This window comes from Colius striatus, chromosome 7 (genome assembly GCF_028858725.1).
Source record: "Colius striatus isolate bColStr4 chromosome 7, bColStr4.1.hap1, whole genome shotgun sequence".
Lineage (NCBI taxonomy): Eukaryota > Metazoa > Chordata > Aves > Coliiformes > Coliidae > Colius > Colius striatus.
The window spans coordinates 39,459,023-39,486,092 of record NC_084765.1 but is presented as its reverse complement, the minus strand read 5'-3'; the positions used below and the strand labels follow the sequence as shown (position 1 = coordinate 39,486,092).

The 27,070-nt window shown below is 38.3% G+C and overlaps 2 protein-coding genes across 3 annotated transcripts; one reads left to right on the top strand and one right to left on the bottom strand.

The window, feature by feature from the left end:
- SLC24A5 (solute carrier family 24 member 5) lies at nucleotides 1-8,966 on the top strand. Its single transcript, XM_062000374.1, has 8 exons — nucleotides 1-67; nucleotides 2,376-2,459; nucleotides 2,551-2,654; nucleotides 2,977-3,077; nucleotides 3,878-4,161; nucleotides 4,893-5,099; nucleotides 7,982-8,083; nucleotides 8,644-8,966. The coding sequence occupies exons 1-8, from the start codon at nucleotides 1-3 to the stop codon at nucleotides 8,964-8,966; spliced, it is 1,272 nt and encodes a 423-aa protein (XP_061856358.1).
- Nucleotides 2,849-26,663, bottom strand: MYEF2 (myelin expression factor 2). 2 transcript variants are annotated; one of them, XM_062000372.1, is made up of 17 exons: nucleotides 26,376-26,663; nucleotides 21,691-21,920; nucleotides 20,419-20,471; nucleotides 19,166-19,173; nucleotides 18,963-19,056; nucleotides 17,904-18,095; nucleotides 17,085-17,238; nucleotides 16,613-16,662; nucleotides 16,460-16,523; nucleotides 16,208-16,309; nucleotides 15,953-16,003; nucleotides 15,808-15,876; nucleotides 15,502-15,600; nucleotides 13,284-13,355; nucleotides 11,834-12,042; nucleotides 11,656-11,707; nucleotides 2,849-9,852 (listed from the first exon to the last, which is right to left on the bottom strand). In XM_062000372.1, exons 1-17 carry the CDS (start codon nucleotides 26,591-26,593, stop codon nucleotides 9,689-9,691), a joined length of 1,881 nt encoding a protein of 626 aa, XP_061856356.1. In that variant the 5' UTR covers nucleotides 26,594-26,663; the 3' UTR covers nucleotides 2,849-9,688. The 2 variants fall into 2 exon arrangements, with proteins under 2 accessions (XP_061856356.1, XP_061856357.1); XM_062000373.1 differs by lacking the exon at nucleotides 13,284-13,355.
- Nucleotides 26,664-27,070: the final 407 nt, after the last annotated feature.

Below are 27,070 nucleotides of genomic sequence, written 5' to 3'. Positions count from 1 at the left end.
ATGTTTCTGGCCGTGTCCATTGTGTGCGATGATTACTTCTTACCTTCTCTAGAGATCATCAGCGAATGTAAGTGAACATCCCGACTTTTTTTTCTTGTAAAACTAAGTAGCTTGGTGTAGAACATTCTCTTTTAAAAAAACTTCAAAGTTAGAGTGCTCTGGAGATAAAACTAAAGAAATTTCAGAGGCTCCCTGCAGAGTTGGGTTTATCGATACTATGTTTCACTTGATACAATGTAGCAAGTATTCTATTATATAAACATATTGTCATTATGCTTTGCCCAGGCATTCATTTAACATTTGCTTTCCTTGTGCCTGGAGGGAAATCTTAAAACTTCCTCAGCATTAACTATCTTGGGGGTGAGCAAGAATCTGCCCTCTAGGTTTTTTCTTTTACTACATTACTAGTAAAAGAGAAAAAAAAAAGGGGGGAGGGCAGGGAGTCATACACACACACTACCGAACTAAGAATCACAGAATGGTAGGGGTTTGAAAGCACCTCTAGAAATCATAAAATGGTAGGGGTTGGAAGGGACCTTTAGAGATCATCTAGTCCAACCCCCCTGCAGAAGCAGGGTCACCTAGATGAGGTCACATAGGAACATGTCCAGGCAGGTCTTGAAGACCTCCAAGGAAGGAGACTCCACAACCCCTCTGGGCAGCCTGTGCCAGGGCTCCCTCACCTGAACAGGGAAATAGGGTTTTTTTATGTTTAAGTGGAACTTTTTGTGTTCCAGCTTCATCCCATTACCCCTTGTCCTGTTACTATCTACTATAGAAAAAAGGGATGTCCCAACCTCCTGACACTCGCCATTTAGATATTTATAAATGTTAATAAGATCACCCCTCAATCTCCTCTTCTCCAGACTAAACAGCCCCAGTTCCTGCAGCCTTTCCTCGTACGAAAGATGTTCTATATCCCTGATCATCTTGGTGGCCCTGCGCTGGCCTCTCTCCAGCACTTCCCTGTCCCTCTTGAGCCGAGGAGCCCAGAACTGGACACAGGACTCCAGATGAGGCCTCACCAGGGCAGAGTAGAGAGGGAGAAGAACCTCCCTCAACCTGCTGGCCACACTCTTCTTGATGCATTCCTGGATGCCATTGGCCTTCTTGGCCACAAGGGCACATTGCTGGCTCGTATTTATCATCTAATCCAACTCCCCTGATAAAGCAGGTTCACCTGTCATGTCAAGAGTATAGGGCTATAGTCTTTCTGCAGTGCCCAGTGACAGGACAAGGGGTAATGTGCACAAGCTGGAACACAGGAAGTTCCACGGGAACAGGAGAAACTTCTTTTACTGTGAGAGTGAGGGAGACCAGGAACAGGCTGGCCAGAGAGGTTGTAGAGTATCCTCTGGAGGTTTCCAAACCCACCTGGATGCATTCCTGTGCAAACCCAAACTTTCTCTATATTAAAACATAGGAATTAGGTTCCTTGCTCAAGTTTCTGTATATCTCTCAAAGTGGTGAACAAGTACCAGGATTACACTGTTTACATACTAAAGGTATGACACAGGAGGGAAAGGAATACCAGAGTTCTAGGAAATCTAATCAACCTGTAATAATTCCCCTAGCTTCAGCAGACTAAAGAGACAGTCTTGGCTGAGAATTCAGCTTTTCAGTGCCAAGAATTTTAAAAATTCCCTAGGGAAACTCATCCTTGAACACTAGAGAACATTCTCCAGACCAGAACACTTACAGAAAATGTAAGCTTAAACACTGCTGTAGAGCTGATGTTTTATTGATGACAATAAGCGCTTGTCAGACTTTATCCATAGTCAGCCATATGTCTCTGTTCTTAATGTGCAGAACTTCATCTACAGAGGTAGTTACACTTCAGAAACAGTCAACTTACCAGAACAAAAATCTCATTTCACTCAAGCAAGACACAGGCTCTTACACTGTCCACATGAAGTGAAAATTTGGTTTTAAGATTGCAGCACTGGTTTAACTAGTATTTCTGGTGCGTGAAGACACAGTAGTATGGGTTTCCCTGGAAGACAGACAGACTTGATACAGATCGTGTAGCAGTATCACACTAGAGTCCAAGGAATTTCCCCACAATTATTACTCACACAAAACAGAGTTAAAGCCCACACACAGATGCCTAATTTACATTTCAAGATCATGCCCAAATCTTGTATTATCTGTACTTCTTTTCTGGTATTTAAGCTAATTTCTGTGATAAAGTTAGAAATAAAGTAGCTCACTAAATGATGCTATGTTTTCAATATATTACCAATTTCTGCATTAACTCCATGAAAGTTCATTCTATTAAACTGTAGCAGCTTCTAGCATTATATACTAATGCAAGTAAAGGGTACAGACTACTGAAGTATTTAATTTGTTAAGCAATTCCCTTGCTCTATCCTCAGGCCTTGGCCTCTCTCAGGATGTTGCTGGAGCAACTTTTATGGCTGCTGGAAGCTCTGCTCCAGAGCTTGTCACTGCTTTCCTAGGTAAGAGACCTATGTTTTAACTCCTCAGGATCTAGAATGGTTTTCCTTGCATGCCAAACTGAAACATACCAGAGAGTCGTTTTCCTTACAGGTGTCTTTGTGACAAAGGGAGACATCGGCGTCAGCACCATCCTTGGATCAGCAATCTATAATCTTCTTGGTATTTCTGCAGCTTGTGGGCTGTTTTCCAGCATGGTATGTGTCAGCTTTGATAGTTCTGCTCTTAAGAGCCAAATGGTTATCCCTTCTGATTTGCCAACAAAAGCCAAGAGAGACTTACTATGACAACTGCCAAGTTTATTATTTAAGTAGCAAAACCAGCATGTAATCAGTTTTAAGATAACTTGCTATGAAAGTTTTTAAAAACACTAACTTGTTAAATATCATACTTAAGTCATTCCTAAGAATCTTACATTTTTACATAATATAGAAACAACATATCGATGCAGCATTTACAGCACTTAGTGAAAGTATTACAGACAAGTTTAAGAAAAGTAAATGAATCTGTGTTCTACAGGTTTCGAGGCTATCCTGTTGGCCGCTGTTTAGAGACTGTCTGGCATATACAATTAGTGTAGCAGCGGTCGTCACGATGATATCCGACAACAGAATTTACTGGTAAGAGCACAAGTAGTGTTGAATTTATGTCGACTGGAGATTAGAGAGACAATGTTTTGAAAAAGAGAAAGAAATACCCCCAAACACAAACTTCAAGTAGCCTGAACTGCCATTCTCCAACAGAAATAAACTCCTGTTGGCTTTAAAAAATTAGAAAGTCACAATGCTTGTAAAGATTACGACCTAAACATTCAAACCCTGCATATTTATAAAGTTTGATCTGCATAGGCTTGTCTGTACAGATTCCTCAAACTTTAATCATAACCATTTTGGCATAGCAATTCGTCTTCATAGTTTACTTCTTTTGAGCCTTTCCTCTGGTAGCATCACTATTAAGAGAAACACTTATCTGCCAGAAGCAGGTCACGAGCATCTGATGTTTTAATTCTCTTCTGTCAATGCTGAAACTCCTGTTTCCTCAACAAGACAGTCAGGTCCAGCACTAAGTCACTGAAGCTTCTAACTCAAAATTACACCTACTACCCCTCTTCTTCAACCATCCCATGAAGGCTCAATTTTGCATACATCAGAAAGATCCCCTGGAGAACATGCAGCTATACACAATACATAAAGATTCTGCAGGGCAGAGAAACTAAATTGCTGAAAGACATGGGGACAGTCACGAACTTCCCTGACACCAGCCATACAACTGCAAATGGATGCTTCTGTGTGTTTCCCTTTTGCTACTCATGCAAGTTTTCCCTCTCTCTCTAGTTCTCCTTACACCAGCCATTTTAATGAGTTAAAGAGTTGGAGGGGTTTATATTACATGTGAGGTAAAAATCTGTTTTTCATTCTAGGTATGAAAGTGCATCCTTGTTATTGATATATGGGTGTTATATTCTGGTACTATGTTTTGATATTAAAATCAACCAATACCTCATGAAAAAGTTCAGTCCCTGCTGTACATGTTTTACAAAAGCCATAGAAGAGAACGCAGAGCAGCAGCCGCTGGTTGGATGGAGGGAAGAGAGTGGACCTCTAATACGTCAACAGTCAAGAACAGATAGTGGAATTTTTCAAGAGGAGCTGAATTACTCTCAACTTTCAACAAGCTTACATGGGCTTGATGAAATCTCTGAAGGTATAAGAATTACTACAGTTGTTTTACTACTAGCATGCATTACTACATGCTCATGTGCATCCTTTCTAATTAAGGGTAGATTCTGAGATATTAAGGTTTTGTTCACAAATGAATTCCAACATAGCGTTTAAGTAAACCATTACTCTTCCCTGGAATATAACATTAAGCAAAATCACAGGGGTGGGTTTTATTTAGTTAGTGGTGGGTTTTAGTTAGTTAGTTGCTAGAGGAATGCTAGGACAGTTGGTCATGTGTGTCATACTAAAACAAGAGACTTCCATCAGTCTTTGCTGTGCACATTTGAAACTTTCAAGCAAAACTGCTCATAAAATGTACCATCAGCTGGAAGACACACCGGTACCACCCCCATATGTACTGTTCCTTATGACAATGGCAGGTTCATAGCCCAAAATACACATGACATCAGAAATAAAGGAATAGCTATGATATGGCCACAGATAAGCAGTTTCCTCTTCACTTGGGCAAAAACCAGCAGTTGGTACTTACTCTTGGTATTTTTCATCCACCTTAGTTCTCTCCTAGGGACGCAGTCACAAAGAATATTTGAATTCAGAGTTTTGGCTGGTGTGATGTAGGTACTGGGTTAAGACTGCAGCTACAAGTATTTTTACTTTTTTTCAGTGTTCTCACAAGCAGAGGCCAGTTATACAATTGTATGCTATGGATTCAAACTTAACTTTGCAATTGAAAATAGTTCTTTTTGTCAACAGATCATCCAAGTGTCTTCACCATGCCTGAAGCAGATATGAAGAGAATCTTGTGGGTGTTATCCCTTCCTATTATTACACTTCTCTATTTGACTATACCAGATTGCAGAAGACAGTTTTGGAGGAACTGGTTCATTGTGACATTTTTAATTTCAGCAGCATGGATTTCTGTAATAACTTATGTCCTCGTATGGATGGTAACGATAGCAGGTAGGTATCTAAAGTGCTGCTCTAGACCAATTGAGAATCACTGAAAAAACTGTTTTCTCCCTATAAAGTTTCCCTTTCACAATTAACAGCCAGCTTAGCCACAAATACTTTCCTGTAAAAAACAACAAACAAAACCAACACTTTTGCTTGACTGCTTCGTTTGCCAACTTCTTTCATCTAATGAAAACCACTTTAGAGTTTAGCTGCTTCCGAATGCTTACCATCACATGAATGAGAATTTGTTTACATAGCTACAAAAACCAGCCTATATTTAAAGAGAGATAGTTTCATGAAACTGCTTCATTAAGTGCAACAATTAGACACACAGCAATAAACTTGTCAAGCTGAGGTCTGACAAACAGGGAGTCCACTGAGACAGGAATTAAAGATTCACGGTTCTGTAAAAGATCCATTACTTTTATACCTTTATTTTTCTTGAATACCAAGAGATTTGGCACTAAATTAGCTGCCAAAAAACCCTCCAAAATTTTGGTACTGTTTTGTTTTAACTATAGCATCATGTGTTTACTGAACAATCTTGGGGGGTGTGTGTATGTATATCTCTTACAAACCCGCATCGTAAAATGAAAGAGTAAAAGAATTGCATTTGAGTGAGAGATGGGGGTATGAACTCGTGTCTGAAAACATTCTCTTAAAAACATACTAAAGTATTAAAGGTCTCCTCATTTCACTTTCTCCAGTCAACTTGAAAAAAAAATCCAGGTTTTAAGAACAAGTAGAAAACAAAGCTCTAAATGAGAAAGAAATGTCACAAAGCTTGCCATTTCCTCATTATAGCTCACTAATCCTACTCTAGTGTTCTGCTAGTTCAGCATCGTAAACTTGTTTTCAACTGAAGTTCATTGAATAAATCCTTGTTCAGTGCAGAAACAGACCTACACATTCGGTAAACCTTTGAGAAATTACTAGTAGATTGCTGGATATAACCCCCCACCCCCCATCTTGGTCAAATAATTTTCCACTTGTATCTACAGAGCAAGGGTTTACTGCCTGAATGTGAGAAACCTTTGAAATAGGATTCAAATTAAAGTTATTGCTGTTCTACTAAACAAAGCACTAATTCATATGAACACAGGTACACCGGAGATTCAAAGAGTGCTAGTGTTAGTCCACTTAGAAGAGCCATCACAAGCAGTACTGGGGTCTTTGGCCCACTACTTCTAGGTCAAATATATTCTATTTACATGTCAAAATGCTAAAAGTTACACATACATCATATTCAAGTCCAGGTTCTTCCATAAAGGGTGACTCAAGTATTCTATTGCTGCATAAACAGCCTATCAGAACGTCACAGAGGTATCATATCTGGGGACTATATTTTGATGGTCAAGAACGATCTTAACTTATTACACTTGGTTGCTAGCAAAGAAAGTTTGACTACTTATAGCAAGATATTGCTACTGATACACAAAAAGAACTAAAGGCTAGAAAAATAATACCATTCTCTCTTTATGGTCAGTTGCCAGAAAAGAACATCCCACACATTAAATAGAAGATAAATCTATCTAATAAAAAGAAAAATATTATTCACCTGAGTTTAGATTCTATCATAACCTTCAGAGGGCTACAAATTCCTGTTGGGTACATAAGGCTGCTTCATTCATGGTTTGCTCAGCATGAACCATTTTTTTCCAGCCCGGATTGTTTATAAAAACAGATCTTATTGGTCCCTCATCCTACAAATCTCTTACATTGAGAGTGATGAAGAATAAATACAAGTACAAATTCTGTAACAGGATCATATTAGTTCTCTGAACCAACAAAGTTTCAAACATAAATTTATTAGGTTGATCTAGACTAAGCTGGCTGGTATGTACTAGGCAAGACTCGCTGACCTAGCTTAGAGAATACTTACTCTTAAAACTGTTCTAATGAGCATTCAAATATTGCAAATCAGAATTCACATTTCAACAACAACAAAAAATTAAAGAGTTTTTAGCTTTTCTTACTTTTTTTGTTCAGTAATTATTCAATAGTTTGAATACAAGTGTCAGATATTTCAGCATATTGATGCTTTTGAATGGTACAGCTGCTAAAACAGCTTTGAAGATCCAAATCCCTGGATTTAAATGAGAAACTAATATGCTTACAGGACACGTGGGACTAAAAAGACTGAAGAAAAATAATCTGCTGTTTTAGTAACAATTTAATAGTTCTCTTAATGTAAACCAATATTCATCTAAACAAACTCCCACTTCTAAAGGATTATTTGCACTTATAAATCATATAGAAATTCTGCATTTTGATTCTTACAAATCTGACAAAGAACTTTGGAGTGAAATGGTAAAGCCATGTAACTGGAGAGAGTATTGTAGGAATGATCTTAATGACCAACCTGCCCAAGAAAATTCATGTGCTTTTTTACCTCCCCCTTTAAAGAGGGTGATTATAAGAGTTATTGCTTTGTGAGACTCTTGAGCACTAATGACGAGATACTCAAAAGCATACAAGACTATTACATTTTCTAGAAGTTGGGGGGTGGGGTGGTGGAAAGTGTAAATTGTTAGATGTTTAAATCTCTACTGTATCTGAAAGAAAATAGAATAAAATGTAATTAGTACTGTTTCAACCACTGGAGACCTTCCACTCAGGTCATGGAGACACTTGTGAAGAAAGATGGTTACTATAAAATCACTTTTTCATCTGATTGAAGAACAAGGACAGGATGATATTTCTTTGTTGTTTTTAACTACTTCATCCCTCAGTCACTTCATATTTAGTCAAGTTAGCAGAGACACTCCTTTTGAAATTACTGTATCATTACTAATCCTTTCTCCAGCAAACAAAGTCCAAAGCAAATTCTTTGGATGCAACAAACTAAAAACATATTTGCATTTTCTACTGTTATTTACCAACTACAGGAGAAACACTGGGAATTCCAGAGTCAGTAATGGGTCTCACACTACTAGCAGCAGGAACAAGTGTACCAGATACAGTTGCAAGTGTGCTGGTGGCTCGAAAAGGTAAAGATTTTAATATCCAGGCTCATTGCAATGGAAGCATTTAAAAAGTACTATAAAAAAAAAAAAAAGAGTTCTAGTCAACATTTCCAGAAATTCAGGGAGTAACTTCAAGATTTTTGTTCCAGATTCTAGAGCTTAAATTTACAACTAATAAATAATAGCTTACCTGTGGCTCAGACATGTAAAAAAAAACCTCCCAGAATATCTCAGAGAAGTATTCTAGATTGATTTGATTTGTTGTTGATCGAGTGTTACCTGTTTTACTGAAAAGCACAACTGTAGATTCTTGTTTTTGAAACATGACTTGATTTTATAATAGCCTGTCTAGCTTATTTTAAGTGCAACTGTGCAGATGCTGGTGATATAGGGAGACTTTTTTTAAAACGATTGTGGTACTCAAAACTATGTTCTGTAGCATCATAACTATAGCTCTTTCAAATGCAATGGCTGAAAAGGGTGCTCTGTGAGAAACTGAGGGCTGACAATTCGTTCCTCCAAAACAGTTTGGTAATTTCAGACAGTACAATTAAGCAGACTTATTTGTATTTCTTCTTTTACAGGAAATGGAGATATGGCCATGTCTAACATTGTAGGATCCAACGTATTCGATATGCTCTGTTTGGGAATACCCTGGTTTATAAAAACTGCCTTCATAAATACATCAGGACCCATAGAAGTGAACAGCAATGGTTTGACATACACAGCCATTTCTCTTATCTGTTCTGTTGGTTTTATTTTTCTGGCAGTTCACCTGAATGGCTGGAAAATAGATAAAAAATTGGGAGCAATTTGTCTTGTACTGTACTTAGTCTTTACTGTATTGTCAATTTTATATGAACTTGGCATCATAGGGAACAATCCCACAAGGGTCTGTGGTAACTAGTTTTAATTGGTGATTATATTGATAAAAAAAATAAAAGCAGGAGAGAAAGATCAGTTTCTTCATTTAGTGAAAATAAAAAAAATTCAAAACTTCCACTGGGCTCTAAATCTTATTTACAGAACTAAACCATGTCATCAAAGTAATATTAAGTAGAACAAAAACATCACAGCCTAATTGGAGCCCTTTCTTTTAGAGTCAAGAATTACAGTAGGACTAAAATGCACATATAAAACCAAAATTCTGGGGGAAAAAAAAAAAAGAGACATCTATTTTTTACATTACAATGTTGATACACACTGAAGGGGAAAATAATCAGGAAACACTAAACAAATCCCACTATCCAATCTTGAGATTAACAGAGAAAATGGCTTATTTTATTAAAAACAGTATAACCATTCATTTAAACTGAATGACTAGAGACACTTGGCCTAATTTTCCAAAGGCGCTGAGCATCCAAAGCTTCCACGGCCTAGAGGGACCTGCAGGTGCTCAGTGCCTCTAAAAAAAACAACAAAAATCAGGCAAATTGTCTTTAAAAACCAAACATAGTAAGATTCAGTTAACAAGTATCACAGTATATTAAACACTATACTGTTAAAGGCTGGTGGGATTTAAAAGTTCCTTTTTACAGCTTTTGTAAGCATACAATGTTACTAAAAATGACTTACTGGGATAAAGAAGCTAAACAGACATAGGAATGTTCCTGAACACACAGTTTTAAATTATGCATTGCGATCCAAGCGTACATCAATTTCTCTGCCACTGATTTTTATGCCGTTCATTATCCTACAGGCTTTTTCAGCAGATTCTGGTGAGTCAAATCTGACTGTTCCACAGCCTTTTGATTTTCCATTCTCCATTTTTATTTCTGCAAACATTACATGACCTGAACAAATAAGTTAAACAGCAGTTATTTCAAGTCTTCAGTGCACTAACAACTTAAAACAACTCATCAGAAGCGATAGGAAAGCATTTTAAAAAATAACCTCAGTGGACACATGAAACTAGCACTTTCAGACTGACAGTATGGATATTCACTCATTCAGGGAAGGTGACACACATCAAAACAACAGTGAAGAATTCAAATTAGGATCCATTGCTTCAAGTCTTTCCTTCACACTAGTATATGAACTATGCTTCTATTTGACCTCAAGTTTGAAATGACGTGCCCTAAAAGGCTAAGGGAAACTTTTGTGTTGCATCTATCGACACTGCCAGAAGTGTGACTGCTGACAGGCATTAACTGAATCATACCTCTATCCAATCCACCATTTCATCACATCGTATCAAGTGACCATAACAATCAAGCAATTTTGTAAAGAAGCTGCAGAGCAAAATTGGAGCCCTTAAGGCAGTTAAGTTACCAGGTTAGGAGTGGTGGAAGAGTAGCAAGCACTATTCAGTTCCTGCAGTGTTTTCTTGAGGTTGGACACTCAAGTCATGAGGCAACAGTTTTATGTAGACTTCTTGGTACCTCAGAGAATGTTCAATGCCTGGAGCCAATGAGTTTTTGCTTATGGCATGTTGTAGCATACCACTCTGGAGCCCCCAAGTGCCACTAGGAACAACTTTTCCCTAAAACACAGAGCTTTTTATTTTTAAATATAACAGAAGACTGACCTTTCATTGAAAGAAATTAAACAGAGATATAGTCTTTATACTTCCTTACAATACTGGCATGAATACAATTTGCTGCTTTTATTTGTGCTTATAATTCTTAAGCCAATTTGATGTGATCACTACATCTGTTAGTTGCCGGGGAGATAATGGGGGAAAAAAATGTCATTTTGAACTATGTGAAAGTTGCCCACACAGTTCAGACTCAGAGAACCTGGTTTACCATATCCTCCAGCTCAAAAAAAATGGGAACACCTGAAAACTTTACATAGTTAAACTGTAAGTTCCAATTTATACCAAATCTGCCACTTCATCTGTGTGAAGTATTTTAAGTACCAGCAGTATGTTTTAAATTATTTGTCTTTTCTGTCTGTCCAAAATAAGAAAAGCCAGCATGAAATTGAATTAAAGTTTTCCATCTGAAAGTGCGTTTTCAAAATAAAACAACCATGCGTTTCTACACCCAAGCCTCATTTTTCATTCACATTCAATTCTTCACTTTTCTGAATTAAGATAAAAAGAATTATTGAATATCTGTAGCAATCCCTTATCTTACTTAAAAAGGGCCTTTATTTCTTAACATAAAGGGGAAGCATTACAACCTGCTAATCAGGATCATCTATTTGCATAAAAAACCTCAATCTGCCACTTTGGCAAAGTTGCTAACCCTGAATTGATGCAGCATCATTTCTGGAAGTAATGCCTAACGTGGACAGGACCAGGCTCCTGCATGTATCTGTCTCAAAACAAATGCTGCATTTTACACTCTGTCATAATACCTGTGTCCAAAAAAAAAAAAAAAAAAAGCTCAAATAGCAATTTTAATAATGGAGTGGGTTAAAGTTTACAGCAGATGAACACTCAGAGCCAACAAAGCCCATACTGGACCTTGGTCTCATGTGTTATGTCTTAAAAATATTTTTATAACTCATGAAAGCTGGGGGAAGTAAGAAGATTTGGCTAGCCAGACTCTTCTGCAGGATAAGGTAACAACCTTGTCTTCTTATCTAACAGACACCACAGAAAACATGAAGTTGATAGAGCTGACCAGAGATAAGATTGATATACATACCGCATTGACTGAATTTCTCCTTTAGCTTCTGCCAGGTCAAGTCAAAAGGAAGCTAGAATAAAAAAGCATATAATGTCTTTATATATATATACACGTAAGACAATGTATTACAAAGAGAAAAAGAACATGTAATCAAACATGCACACAAAATAAGCTCATGGTTTCTAAGGATGCTTACATTTCTCACAAATATCTGGTTGCCTTTAGAGCCTAATCTCTCTCTCATGCCACTTCCCATTGGGCCAGGCACAAAGCCTCGATCGATATCCATGTTCCTGTCCAGGCCTCCACCCATAGCTGGTCCCATTCGATCAAAGCCAGAACTCATCCGATCCATTCCCATTCCCAGTCCTCCAGCCATACTGTTCATACCACCCATTCCACCACCTACAGAGAAAGAAAAGGAGGCTAAAATAAAAATCTCTTTTTGGTAATAAACACAGAAGAGTTTTGTGGAAAGAAAAAAACAATTAAAAAAATTGTGTGCATTGGGAGAAAAATAACTTTAATAAAACTGCTGTAATATAAAACATAACTTCAAATATGGACAATAACTTATCTAGTAGCATGACTAATATTTTAAGGTAAAGTATCATAAGATATAAAGTGCCAGTTCTAAAATAAAATCATAAATCAAATTGCACCAGATATTAGCCACACCACCTAATGAAGTTAAATGTAGAACACAAGTATAGAATTAAGATCTAAAGGCTGTCCAGTTTTATTCATAAAATAATCTGGTACCTTATACCAAAGAGATCAAGTAAATAACTGTGACAATGTTAAGTTAACAGGTAATCTGACCACATAAATTATTGTTTGTTTTGCTTCCTGCATTCACATTCAGCTTTAATTTATGGAGCCATTCCCATAATCAACACCACAATCTTCTAGAGAAAGCATATTTTCCAGAGAACAGATAGTACTACAAGAACTGTGAAGAGCACAGGCTTTCTTATGATATATGCAATGAAATATACTAATGTCTATCATACAAAGAACTACAATCAATAGCATTCAGAAGTTTCATTATAATCTTTCTGGATTCCTAATTAAAAATTTATGGAAAGCAAAACTATCAAGATTATTTATGATGGACTTTCTCTTTAAATCTTATGCCTCTCAAGATTGCCCCTAGCAAGATTTTAGTTTCTCATCTGCTCTAGCCTGAGGAACTCAGACTTTTGCTGTAATACAAACTCAGTATTGGAGCTTTGCACAAAATGAAACTGAGTGATAATTCGAAATTCAAGGCTGATTTTTTATTTCAATGATGAGATATTACTAAAGTTCAGCTTCATGAATTTCAATGCCAAAGTAACTGTGCCTATTTGTGTTTCTCTTTTTTAGAACGCAGGTTTACTCGAATCACTTCCTCCTCCAAACCAGAAGTTAAAACCATTTCAAAACTAAGATAAGAGGAAAAACTGCATTAGCATGTTTTCCTTTGAACTTTTACCGCAACAAAACAGCTTTTAAAATTATTTGATTTGCAGTCACATGCCACAGAATTCTTCATCCAACACTGGCAAGACACTACACTGTAACGAAATCCTGATCCAAGTCCATGTACACTGTATCATTACATTGCCTAATTATTTAGATTCTATTGAAACAAGTTAACCTACTCATTCCAGATCTTACTGGGCCCATGCTCGGGGCTCCCATTCCTCCTGCAAAAACACCAATCATTGCACCACCTAAACAGAAGAAAAATGAAGTGACATACACTGAAACCACCAAGCAGTGAAAACAGCAACAAAGCATATGCTGATGAAATGCACTGATTTCAATGCTACCTAGCAATTTTAGTCTAAGGAATACTTCAACCTGAACCCTTATTCAAACTCCTTCTCTATTACAGGGTTTAATCTACTCTAATTTCCTTCTAGCTTTTCTTTCCTCTGACAGTCTGCAAGCAGCATGAACATCACCCACCTAGATGAGTTCCTGCGTGACCTACTCCAGGTGGTCCTGCTCTGGCAGGAGGGTTGGACTAGATGATCTGTCAAGGTCCCTTCCAGCCCCTGAGATTCTGTGTGATTCTATGCGTGATTATCCACATTCAGAAGAACAGCCTCAAAATTCAAGGGTTCAGTTTATATGAACCCCACAATACAGAAATGCCCTAGTTTTTCCCATTTTTAAGAAACTAATGCCAAAGCTAAGAGCAGGTCTCCCAACGTCTGTCTTTATTGCACATGAAGAGTGAATTGATGGAATTTGGTGATGAAAAAAGGGATCATTAATCCCCTAAGTGGCTGGCAAAACCACGGAATCTCCAGAATGGTTATCAGAGACCAATTCTAGAGTCAGGTAAACATAATTTGTTCACTGAAGTGCTAATATTCAAGAAAGTAATCGCAAGGGAGTTTCAGAACTACGTTCCTGTTACTACAGAACAGGGTGCAACTGCCAGATGCATTTCTCTTGCTTGATTTTCATACCTAAAAGAAACAGCTCAGCTTTTACTTACGGCAAAACAGATCGATAACTGTCATCTTTAGGCTAGACACCGTGGGTTTAATATCTAAAAAAGGTCACTGTGGAGCCTTCCTTTAGAGTTTTTTTTCCTCCACACAGTTTAAAAACAGCAAGTTTTTTCCCCAGTCAATCTCTTTTGGGAAATATTTGTCTCTTGTCAGACAACAGGCTGTCACAGTCATACCAAGACCTCAAGAAATATGGACTAGCCTTTTAAAAAAGCTAACTCTTTTCAACACCAGCAGAATTACTTGCAGTAGTTCAGCTAACAGTTTGAAAGATGCTTTGAAACTGGCAGGGTGCTGAAGCCAAATACAGTAACAGCACTTCCTTCCAAGATACCATTAATCTAAATATTGTAACAGGAGTACACTAGGGTCTTCCATGAATGAACACAGTATCCATTAACTATAATATTTATAAATCCCTAGAATTTCCTTCTATTATCTAAGGATAACTTAGGAAACTCTTCTCTTGCTTCTCAGTACAGTATTTAAATAAGATCGTTGGCAAGTTACAAGTTGAAGCTTGCTGGATTCAAGTGAATGAATGATCCCCACATCATTTTCTCACAGTGGCCACATTCATGTATTTCAAAACCAAGAGGGAGGAGAGAGGAAAGGATTCACTTTTAGACCAGTTAAGAGAGGTGGAAAGGGAGAAAAAGGAGAGGCGGGGAGGAAAGTTGTTTCCTATAATGCATTCATCCAGGTACCAGTATGATCAGAAAGTGCAAGAAATCTCTACTGTTAAGCACTTCCAGGCCTCTTAAGGTACTTTTTTATCTCACTTAAGGGAATATAAAAGTAAAAAAACAAAAGAACTCTGTCAATCAAGACATCCTCTATAAACAACGCTAAGCTGCCTCAGTTCCAGAAGAGGCCAATAAACCCCATTTTGAGCTGCTTGAGCTCAGAAGGTAGGAATAAAACACAGGGCCACCAAAATTCACCATTCCTACCCAACATTGCCTTTTTGCAGTAAAAATCAGTTCTCCAGCATGCATTTTCAAAAGTGGGCTGCTGGAAGTTACACAGGAGGTAAACAGGCAGCTTGTTCAGGATTACCAGAAACATATACTTTAATACCCAAAAGACTTAATACCTCACAAAATTAATAGTATAAAGCTAAATGCTTTCCTCAAATTGTTATTTTACTGATATTTTACAGATGGAAAAAAAAAAACCCCACACTTTAACCTCTGTCCTGTAATAAACACTCAGAATATACCCTTATGGTAATGACTGGTAGAGAGCAGACAGAGGAAGATGACCAAATGAAACCAGGTCTCCTCTTCTTCTAGTGTAACTCTTCCAATACTACATTTGCAATTTGCCACAGAAAATGCATCAGATACCATACCCATCCTTCCAAAAGAATCTCCAAAACCACGGTTCAATGCCATGTCACTGCGAACAAAATCTCTGTCCATGTTTCCTCCCATTCCACCACGGAACATTTCTGTAGAGAACAGCACAAATCCAGAAATACTCTGTTATACACATCTAAGCTGATGTTCATGCAACACTTGTTTCACAGCTGCTTGCTTAAACAGAAATGGATTTAATGTACAAGTCAGAGTTATCTACATTATGCACTCCCAAAGGAAGTGCTTTTAATAAATAAATATCAGCAACCTACTAAGTGTATAAAACAACGTTCACTTACCTCCCATTCGGTTGACTCCAAATCCTCCCATATTAGGCATTCCTTCCATTCCACGAAATCCAGCAAGTCCTGTAAAATAAGGAAGAGTGTTTTCTATACAATGTTTTAAAAAATACTGAAATGCAAAGAACTTCAGTGCACGTACCGCCTCCCATTCTGTTCATTCCACCGAATCCTGGACCGTCTATTCCCATACCTTTAAATCAAAAGGACAAACACCATTTAGAAGGCAGGTCAAATCCTAATGGATTTTTTTAAAATGCAGAGACAATTAACATCTCAAAAGCATACCACACAAGGCTTGCTTTGTCAAGAGTTATGTCATTCTTTGAAACACACAAATGACAATTTTGAACGTAAAACTATAATATAAACTTCAAAATGAAGAACAAGGATTTACCTCCTGGACCCACATTCCCCATTCCACCACCCATGCTCAACTGTGTTGCACTGATGGGCTGTCCACCTGGTCCAAGACCCATACCAATGCCACCAAGACCACCTTGAAAAGAAAAATAAGTATCACCAGAAGAAGGATATTCTTCCCTTATCATAAAGGGACCACAGTAAGCAAAAGTGCTACTAAGCTGTTCTGAGATTCTGGATCAACATATATTAAATGCAAATAATAGAAAAGAGAACGTGCACTCACGAGGTAATTGTGAGGTTTTGCTGTCTGCACCACGGAAATCTTCATGAGGAACTGATTTGTCATCCTGATAAAGAAAAAGGGTGTTATGCTACAATCCTTTTGATGTTTTGTCATAGACATGTAATGTAGTAGAAAGGCATGTAAGTAACTTACCATTTTTACATGCATCGGTCTATCAAACAGGAATTGTCCATTGAACATAGCTGAAGAAATGCATGTCAGGGAATCACACAATCACAGCACCTAACTACAGAACTTAACTACTTCAGAAGAAGTGCTGTTATAACTTATTTTATTTCTGTACTATTTTTAGGAGTCTCATCCTTCCTTACCTAATCTTTAAAAAATTCAAAAGCCAGAAAAGCCCATACAAGCTGTCTGGTATATAAAAGTTTGTTTCACAAATGTCAGATTCCCACATATTTTAAGTTTGTTCAACATTATCTGTTTTTTATACTCTGGCAGTAAACCCAGTCACTATTAAAAATGTCATCTTGCCATTATTACACTCTAGTCCCTATATACTAGCTACAAGGCAAATAAGGACCACCTGTAAAACTGTGCTATCAGAAACCATTAAAGACTAATCCATCTCAGATCAATTATTTTTCAAAATCAAGGATACATATTGCTTGAACAGCTTCAATTGCTTGTTCAAAGGTTACTGTTCCCATTCCTCGACTCTTTCCATCCTTATCTTCTTTGATGTCTGCACGCTTTACAGTACCAGCAATGCTAAATACCTCCTTCAGTTTCTTCCAGCCAACTTTGAAGTCGAGCTAACAAGACAGAAATACGTTAATCATTTCAGTGCGCTTCTCTGTCCCAACATGATATTTGGAAGAGATTTTCTGCATTGTTGGAACTCTTCAGCTTCACAAAAATGCTTGATAAATGTAACTAGACAGGATTTTTTAATAGACATACACTGCAACTGAGTAAAAAAATATTTAATAAACCCAACAATTTATAGTACAAAAACATATTTTATTTTAATTAAGGTACCAACATTGAGAAATGGATGGGCTCTTGTCAAGAGCTGCTGTACTACCACAAGTTCCCTTGCAGACATAGCAGTCTCTTGTGCAAAAAAAGAACTTCTTAAGTAATAACCTCCAACAAATGTCACTCTACAGTAACCACCAAGATAAACTAAAGTGTGTATTTCAAGAAATGCAACTGTGAATAGATCATAAAAAGATGTATTAAATATTTTTTTCAAAACAACAGATGACTGTGCAATAACTAGAAGTGCAAGTCAGCCTCAAAGGTTTAATGTATCTTTCATGCCCGAGATCTGAAAACACACCCAGCACTCTTAGTCAAATATACAAACTGTGAACTGATGTTTTCAATTTCTTCTTTACATTAAAAGTCATGCTGGAATATAAGATGTTTTATAAAGATCAAATATTACAGTTATAAAATACAGTTTTAAACTTACATTAGCAACAAAAATAGTGGACCCAAGCCTCCCTGCTTGCAAGTTACTGATAACCTCAGGAGGAATGTTTGGATTATTGACAATAGAAGGTGGTAAATTCATTATTCCAGGTGCCACGTCAGGTCCATGTCCTCCTGAAAACTGTCCTCCTACACGCTGTAATGCCCTACGAGCATGTTCACCTTCAGGATCCTGAAACATGGGCAAAAATAAGGCCAACTTAATCATCACCACGAGGACTGGCAACCAACAAAAATGTACTACTTGAAATTCTACATAAACCCATGAAAATTATCAACTGATATCCTTGTCCATGTCAGAGGGATCAAGAACTGAATTATCATGGAGACCTAATTCCCTCACCTCTAGAGGTGGGTCCTTTCAGATGAGAGTTGAGGCATATTGGCAAAGCACTTGTTGAGGAAGCGTGCACTGCCACTTCACATGCTGTACCTAGCCTATGGACAAGTAGAAAAGATTTCAATCTAAAGGACTGTCAGTCTAGCACCTTCTTCCAAGAACTGAATCAATTTAATTAGGTTTTTTTATTTAATTTATTAATATTATTATTAAAGTTGTAACAGGACAAAAAGAACTGCATCAGAACACCATCATTTACTACAGCATTACAATAGAAACTTTGACATGAATTTCCAGTCAGTACAAGCTCTCCAATTCCAGCCCCATTTTCACACATATGGAGTAGTCTGATACTCAGCTCATTCTGTCATATTTTGAAGTAGGTACGCAATGTAAACATGGAATCACATAGGCTGGAAAAGACCTGATGACACCAAGGTAAGACTATAAAGCTAAAAATAAAGTTCTTTTGAAGAAAAACAGATTATTTCCACTTTAGGGTACACTTTTTTGTCAGTTCACTTGGCATAGCACCAAGACCTCCTGCAAGCCAAAAGGCACTTTAGCCCATTAACAAATTGCCACTAAAAAAAATTAAACTGGAAATTACACAGCTAAGATGCTCAAAACATGTGTTGTCATCTTAGCAGTTATAGTATCTTTACTATTTCAAATTGAAAACAGCAGCAATAACCATACCTCTTTAATATTCAGGGGTCTTCCACTTAGGTCATATTTGTTCATAGTTTCTAATGCTTTCTTAACAAATTCTTCATCTTTGAATTCAACCACACTTAGAGAGAACAAAATATTCAGAGCATTAAAATAAAGTTTAAAATGTTCAAATTAACAGAATATTTGTATTGCAGTGTGTTTCTACACACATAGCAAAAGAAACTTACCCACAACCCTATATCCACAATGATTTGTCATCATATGTAAAGAGAGAAAAAAAAAAAGTCAGTCAGTACATATGACAGAGCATTTAAGATTCCAGTTAAAGATCCCAGTTCACTGTTAAATAACTATTCAAGTTATTTTCAGCTTCAAAATCAATAATCCATGCTCTTTACTGGTAGCCATGTTCAATTTCTCCTACTTTTTCAACATACATACCTTTCAAATGCAGGAGAAAAATATTATCTTAAATTCTCTTTGAGCCAAACCAGAATTGAAAAAATGCCACACAGAACCATGTAAGGACAACTGAGGAGAAGAGGTGGGGGGGAAAGGGTGGAAAGAAAAAAAATACCCCAAAAAGATAACCAAAAGCCAATCAAGACACTTATCATGTCATTAAAAGCTGCCCACTGAGTACAAAACTCAAATGTACCTACATCAAGTATACCAGTGTGATAAACAAGGAGCCTGCTTACCTCTTCAGTATTGCTTGCATAATTGAGAAATTACTTTGTAAGAAAATAACCTTATTGACTGCACCAGAATCCTTCTAATAAAGCAAAGAGTTGAGGATTGCTTTAAGTAAAGCAAAACTGACAGCATCTTTTAGTTTTAACAAGCGTTAAAGAAAGTCATTTACAACAATTGATACAACCTCAGTTAAGACTCAAACCTGCATTTCTCATGTTCTCACTGCAGGTTCAGAGCACTATTGGCCCAAACTTTTGACTATTTTTAAGAAGACAAAGGACCTTTAACAATCTTCATTTAGTGCCTCATTGCTGGCACTCTGTTAGCTACCAATCACCTCCATCCATTAAGTTTTAAGAAAGCAAATACATTAATCCAGCGTTTAGAGTACCAACCCTGCAAAGCTGTCAAATCAGGCACCATTTGATACTCATCGGCCCCAAGAAGAGAATACTATACTAACAAAATCTAAATAAAATCAGTCATTTACTGAACGTCCTTTAGATGAAGCAGATTTGAACCAAAACAAAGATGTTGGCTAAAAAGAAGAATTAAGTAAATGCCATTTGTTAACATTTACAGAAGTGTTTTGTCCTTTACAGCCAGCTAGCATGAGATGCACAAAAGTGTCAGACTACTTCTAATACAAGAGCCTCGAGGCTATCTTAATGAAAATCAGTGTAAAATGAAACTTACTTTCCAATAACTGGTACAGGTATTATACAAAAATAAAACTGCTGAGGAACTTTTAAACCTCAAGCAGATTGTTGCCCACGGCACTTACCCTTGATTTTCCTTCAGCATCCTTAAACAGCTCCACGTATGTAACCTCACCAACTACATAAGACATACAAAGGGAAAATACCAAGAGACAATGCATTTAAACACCAGTATCTTTCTTTACTGTGCCCCTGTGCACAACTCTACAGAGAAGCTCCTATTATTCACCAACAATCAAAACCAGACCAACATACCTCCTGTCAATAGCTATAGAATTTAGCTAATTTTCAAAAATATGCAGCAGCCACATTCTCAAAAGCTAAAAACAAACAACTATATTTAACCTAATTCATACTACAGATCATATTTTGGCCAGTATGATATAGTTGGTGAACAAATTCAGATATACACAGTCCCTTAACCTAACAAATGAAACATCAACGTTCACTGGAAAGTGTTACATTTAACATCCTACTCACAACACCTGTTTTAAGGTGACTTTCTACCTGAATGTCTTCAATCATAAGTTTGCCATCAATAAAAACCAAATTTACACATCAAATATTTCACAGCAAGCCACTCACTTTCTAAAGTAGGAAGTTTCAGTAAATAAACCAATCAAATAGTCATGTCACCTTACAACAGATAAACCAGCAGTTACAGAAGGGGGTTTTGGCATTTTTCACAGCCTAAAAGCCAAGTGTGCTTTGCATTACTTTTGAAGAATCAATTTTTTCAAGAAAAACACAGAACTAACTTTTTACAGAATTCATATATTAGCGATATTTTACCCCAAACTTAAAATAAAACGTTTGGGGTAGTAAGATTACTCTATCAGAACTGCAACAATAGTAACGAGCTTTTAATACAAATCTCCAGACAAACAGTCATGGCAGTAGTGACAATGCAGACAAAGTTAATTCCACAGCCAGATTCCACCAAAGAAATACAAAACAACTTTGAAACACATCCTTTATTATTCATGTTAACACACTAAATATGTTGCTTAAATACAATAGCCCTTAAAAAAGAATCTACAAAGACTACAACTACACAAAACATAATCTCTTTAAGAAGTCATGAGGTCATGCATATACTCTCTACTGTCACACTAGAATGGCAAAAGATTGTAAGCACTTCGTTTACCCATCCTACCCTGCAGTGCAATTGTCTCAGATGAAAGAGAGGGAAGGGAGATAGATGTACCAAGTAAAGGCCCAAAAAAAAAAAAACCAAAATCAAATCAAATCAAATCTGTGTGGCTCAAAGGACATAAACTTCGCATTTAAGTTCTACCCGCCTTTCTATGCCAGGTGTGTTATAAGGAATAAGTTACCTTTCTCTCTCATAAGATCTTTAATAGCTTGCCATTTCATGTCGTATGGGATGTTGCTGATAAAAACTCGGTTACGATTAATAGTCTTCTTCTCTCCAGTGCCTGCATTCTTGTCCTTTGAATAGGGGTGGAATCTATTCTTGTTTCCAAGAGAAGGGATTGCCTTCGGTTTTGCAACGTACTTCTCTTTCCCAGGCGCTTTTTCTTCTTTTGCTGTCTCATCATTATCCCTACATTAAAAACAAATTAAAAAAAAAATTAAAAAATCAGTCTTGTGTTGGATCATCAGGCTATTACATCTTCTTTATGTATAGCTGGACACCTCCTGTGCTGTTAGAACTTCCAGGATGTCAAATGCTGCTTTTCAAACTAGGAAAAATTAATTCATGTCATCAGTTTAATTCCAAAACATATCGATTTATCTAGAACAAAAAAGTTACAATAGGCTTTATTCACTACTGTAAATAAAGAAAGCACATCTTGCTACTTCAGTTACATTCCATTTCCATTATGTCTGTCAAGATTCAGCAAGATGGTACTGTGAAACTACTACAAGTATCAAAATACAACTACTCAGCTGAAAAATAAGCTACAGCATCCATGCTTTGGTGCATCAACAATTTTCACACCAGACTTGGCTAAGTTACATGATATTCACCACAGAAGATGAAACGATCTCACTTCTGGAATAGCTTGGTATAGTTCATTCAATGTAAAAATGATAGTAATAAATAAAAATAATTGGTTGTTAAAAAGAAAAGGTTATTTACCACAAACTTTTTATTCACCATTTGTGCCAGACTGCTTTTGGACAGAAAATTCAAATTCAAAATTCATTTAAGAATAACTGAAGCTCTTTCACTTTCATTGCTTAACACTACTAGAATTTGATAACTTGCTAAATGCGTAGGAAATGGCTGTATTAAGACAGTGTCTGTACCTAAGATTAATTAAGTCATCACTAGAAACAACTTCTGGTCCCTGGTCTTTTGACAATTTAGCAACTGCTTTGCTTTTTTATTTTTAGATGAAAACGCCGTAAAATATGCTGCTTCTGTTTAAAGCAGCCCAAATCTCAACTTGGATAACACTATACACTTTGAAACATAATCAGATGCAATACTCAAAACTCTTTAGCACTCTTCATAGAGTTACTATCACAAGGTGATTTGCCATGCTAACAGAGGATCAATGTACCTGAATCATTAGTTTAAAAAAGGTGAACTGCTTAACTGAAACAGATGCTACTGAGAGATATACATACATCAATGTCTAGTTCAAATCTCACCACAGTTAATGAGAAACCTTAAAAGTACTTCTTTACGAACATTTCAATTAAAAAGCCAGCATTAGCCACTTCGTTAGAACAGCTACAAGGAAATGTACTACAGGACTGTTGAAAGTGATTGATTATGAGCCCTCCTTCAATTACACCACTATCTTTACAGTTTCCCCCACTTTTCTTTAGCTTTATGTAATTTTGACACTTTGGAAGGTTTCTGGCGTCAAACTAGCCAAAACAGGCATTTCAGTTTTACAACCACAACGTGTGGCAAGATAACCAATTTTGATTAATTGAAATGAGTATTCCTGGCTCTCTGCGCAGTTATTAACAAAACTGGGAGTCGGTGGCAGTCTTTCAGTCAAGGGCACCTGCAAGTAGCCTTTCATGAAGCTAAATATATTATCTGCTCAAGCTTGAGTACTTTTCAGGGAGGAATAAATTCAAATAGATCCATATTTCTCCCATGCCTTTTTTTTCCAAATTTTGAAGTACTATTACAATGTGAACCTTACAGTTCTTGTGTTTGCAAGTGGATGTGAAGAGGATTTGCATCTGAGAAATGTGTGGGCACTCCTCCAGGCTAAGTATTTGTAACATTTACAATACTCAAAGTCAACAACATGTCATCTGGTTCAAGCATCCTCCAGTTTCCCTCTCCATCATCCCTCCTCCACACCATCCTGTCTGCTGTGCCAACATAATTCTTGTGTGGCTGTGCAACGAAGTGAAATAGAGGGAACAATGTAGGGAACTAGAGGGAGCCAGAGCAAGAAGGGAGAGAAAGAGCAGTGGATCAGGTTTTCCAGTCAGATCAGTTCCTTTCAAATCAGTCTAATTTGTGAATGCAAAACACACGCCCAACAAGACCCCAAGCAAAGTCTGAGTTCTTCCTTAAGTTTTAGGATTAGAGCAATGGATTCTCTCCAGCCTTTTAAGCTCTTTCCTGCTTAAAGGATTATGCAACAGCCTCTGGGTGCTCAATGTAATGCACAGGAAGAGCCGGGTCTCCAACTATGGAATCCACAGGCTCTACAAGACCAAGATATACAAATCAGTAGAGGATATGAGCCTACCATCAACTCTTAAATCTGGGAAAAAAGAAGACACTTCATTTAGCCTGAAGACCACAGCCAGTCTCCTAAAAATAGAGGATTAATTAAAAAAACCCACAATCCTTGCAAAATTCATCTGTCAAAACCAACAGAAACCAGTGAACAAGCTGGAGGCAGAGATTCTTTTGTGGATGTAGCTCTTACTCTCCCTTCCTTGAATATTAAAAATACTTTCAGTCAAATAATACACTCAAAGCAATGTCACATTAGTCCCCTATCAACCTCAAAACAGAGTCTCAGAAATTATGAACTGACATTTTCTTGGGGGAAAACCAGAAGTAATTTCCACTCTTCAACTTTTTCAGGAGCTAATCATTTTATACATTTAATTACTATTTGCCTGTGAAATCATTAACAGATTTCTAGGGTTGAGAGAGAGTTGTCTACACCAATTTATTTAAAAAAAATTTAAATCACGTCCTCATTGATTAGAAAGAGCAAATTTTATCTTTTCAAAAATAATGCCTTTGAACTTCCATAAAGTTTTGAAAACAAAAGACAAGTTTCCATTTACAAAACCAGAAGCCTAAGAAAATAGCCAGCACAAGATAAATCAATGTGAAAGCCCTCAAAGCTGATTTTTTTAAAATAAACTTCTCTGCTCACAAGCATCCATACAAATAACAAGATCAGCAGAGACAAAAATGCAGGAGGCTCACAACATGTGATTCTAAAGCACATAGATCAGCCTGGCTTTCATTGTATCGAACAGTTCCACAGCTCAATATAGTAAACTTAGGGAAGTGTGCAAATTGAGGCCAGCACTCCTCTCCAATTCAATCTAAGTACTAAACAAACCTGGTTACTGAAATACTATAAGTAGTACATTTCACCTACACACTGACAACTTAATCCTTTGAACATGTGTTTCAGAGCAGACTGGAAACTGTATGTGAAAGAATAATATTTTTAAGTCTACTACCAAGAACTTTGCATTATTTTCAAACTTAAGGTTGTGATTTCTACCACACAGAATGATTGGGATTTTTCATTTGCTTGTCATTAGTTTTGGAGAGAAAAGGAAGAAAAATGTTGACAGCATGAGGGATATAGAGAAATTAAGTCATTATTTGTAGCAACCTCACAAGGCAATAAAATGCAATATGCCTCAAGGGTGCAAAAGGGTCACAATTTTCCTGCACAAATTCATTCATAATTTGAGTTACTTCAAAGCTGTAGGCCAGGCTCAGAAAAAAATAATAATAAATTGCTACTTTATGGTAATGTAAAAACTTCTAACTTGGGTTTCACAGCTTGTCAAGAAAAGTATGTCTTTGTTCCTCCAGCTTTATATTAAGCTTGATCTTACATGCTTTTTTTTTTTTTGCAAGAGTATCAGACCTGGGCTGCTCAGAACATGTCAAAACTTCAGATTTGAACAGCTTTGATGTACTGCAAAAGTATTCCAAATTTATTTGCCCTCCTAGATGTGTATGAGATTAGAAGAGATATTAAAATTCCAATTATATGACATGAAAACCTAGTTCATATTAAAAATTATGACCTTGGAAGCCTGACATCAAGAACAGCCAAACCAATAAAAGGTTATTCATTACATTGTTCTAGAGAGTTGGTACCTCAGGCTCCCTTACACTATGTTCCTTTTAGACTTGCTATATAGGTCACAGTTTACATACTCCTTACATTATAAAGTCACTGTTTACCAAAAAAAAAGTTGAAGGAGTGGGGGTGCTCCTTGTTTATTTTTAAAATCACTGTATAGCTGTCTTACCATTCTCATGTAAAAAAATAATTTGTTCAAAGGCTTCACAAAACACACAACTACAGTGAGAAGCAGAAACGTCAGTATAAACCAGAAACGGTCCTGAACACTTCTGGAAACGGTTCCTGTGGGGACCGGCCTGAGCAGAGCCCCCTATGGCAGCCCGGAGGCTCTCACCAGCCAGGACCAACCCGGCCTCCCGCCCGCCGGGGCACCTGCGGCTCTCCGAGCAGCCGCCCGGTCCTCAGCTACTGCGAGTTCACCAAGGAACTTCACCTTCTCCCGTACCCAGGCCCCGGCCTCCTCCGCACACGCTGCCGCGGCGTACCGGGGCGGGAGATGCCTCCCGCGTCACCACACAGCCGCACACCGGGGCCTCCGCGCTCGGGCCGGGCAGCACCGCAGCGGTTCCGCGCCCCGGCGGGGGAGGAGCCCGGCGGGGCCGGGGGTAGGAGGGAACCGGCCGCCTTTCCCCCGCCGCGGCCTAAGCGGGGCCGCCGCACCCCCGCGCTTTCCCGCTCGCCCCGCCGGCCGCCCCCGCCCGCCTGCCCGGCCCGGCACACACATTTTTACGCCATTAGCGCTTCCCCCGCCGCTCTGGGTTGCTGCCGCTGCCGTCGTCTCCTCAACCTGCGGCGGCTGCTGCTGCGGTGGCTGTTGTGTCGGCGGCGGCTGTTGCTGCTGCGGCGGCTGTTGCTGCTGCGGCGGCTGGCTGACGGCGGCCTCCTCGGCTCCGCGCTGCGGCACTGCGGCCGCAGCCTCCGGCTTGTCGTTCTCCGCCATTTCGTGGCCGGGCCGCAGCCCTGCTACCGCTGGGTTTGAAAAGGGCCCGGAGCGCCTCGGCCTCGCCGCGCCGGGCCGGCCAAGTCTCGCGAGAAGACGGCTTGCGGCAGAGCGAGGGAGAGACGCGCCAGGCGGCTTTACGGGTTGCCATGGTGACAGCGAGGCGCTGCCGGGCCTGCGGTCGCCATGGCCACTCCAGCGGCAGCCGCTCGGGTTGCGGGCCCCGCCCTGAGCCATGGCCGAGCCTCAAGTGCTGCTGCCCACCGCTCGGGCCTGCTCCCGAGGATTCAGGCATCCTCGCCCCAGACAGGCTCTCTCCTCAAATGGCGTTACCTGCCATCGGCAAATTCTCCTGTTTTGAAACCAACCGCTTCTTGCAGTGACTTCCCCCAGAATTACTGCGGGCTGAGCCCCAAGACCAGGCAACTCACACAAGCTAGCTCTGTAAAGCTTAAGAATATCTGCAAAACTGTACGG

Coding starts and splice junctions, on each gene's coding strand:
- SLC24A5 (XM_062000374.1), top strand. CDS start 1: ATGTTTCTGGCCGTGTCCATTGTGTGCGATGATTACTTCTTACCTTCT. Junction 4,162..4,892: donor GCTTGATGAAATCTCTGAAG/GTATAAGAATTA, acceptor TTTTGTCAACAG/ATCATCCAAGTGTCTTCACC. Junction 5,100..7,981: donor ATGGATGGTAACGATAGCAG/GTAGGTATCTAA, acceptor TACCAACTACAG/GAGAAACACTGGGAATTCCA.
- MYEF2 (XM_062000372.1), bottom strand. CDS start 26,593: ATGGCGGAGAACGACAAGCCGGAGGCTGCGGCCGCAGTGCCGCAGCGC. Junction 16,310..16,459: donor CAAAACCTCACAATTACCTC/GTGAGTGCACGT, acceptor TTTCTTTTCAAG/GTGGTCTTGGTGGCATTGGT. Junction 12,043..13,283: donor CCCAGTAAGATCTGGAATGA/GTAGGTTAACTT, acceptor CTTTCTCTGTAG/GTGGTGGAATGGGTGGTATG.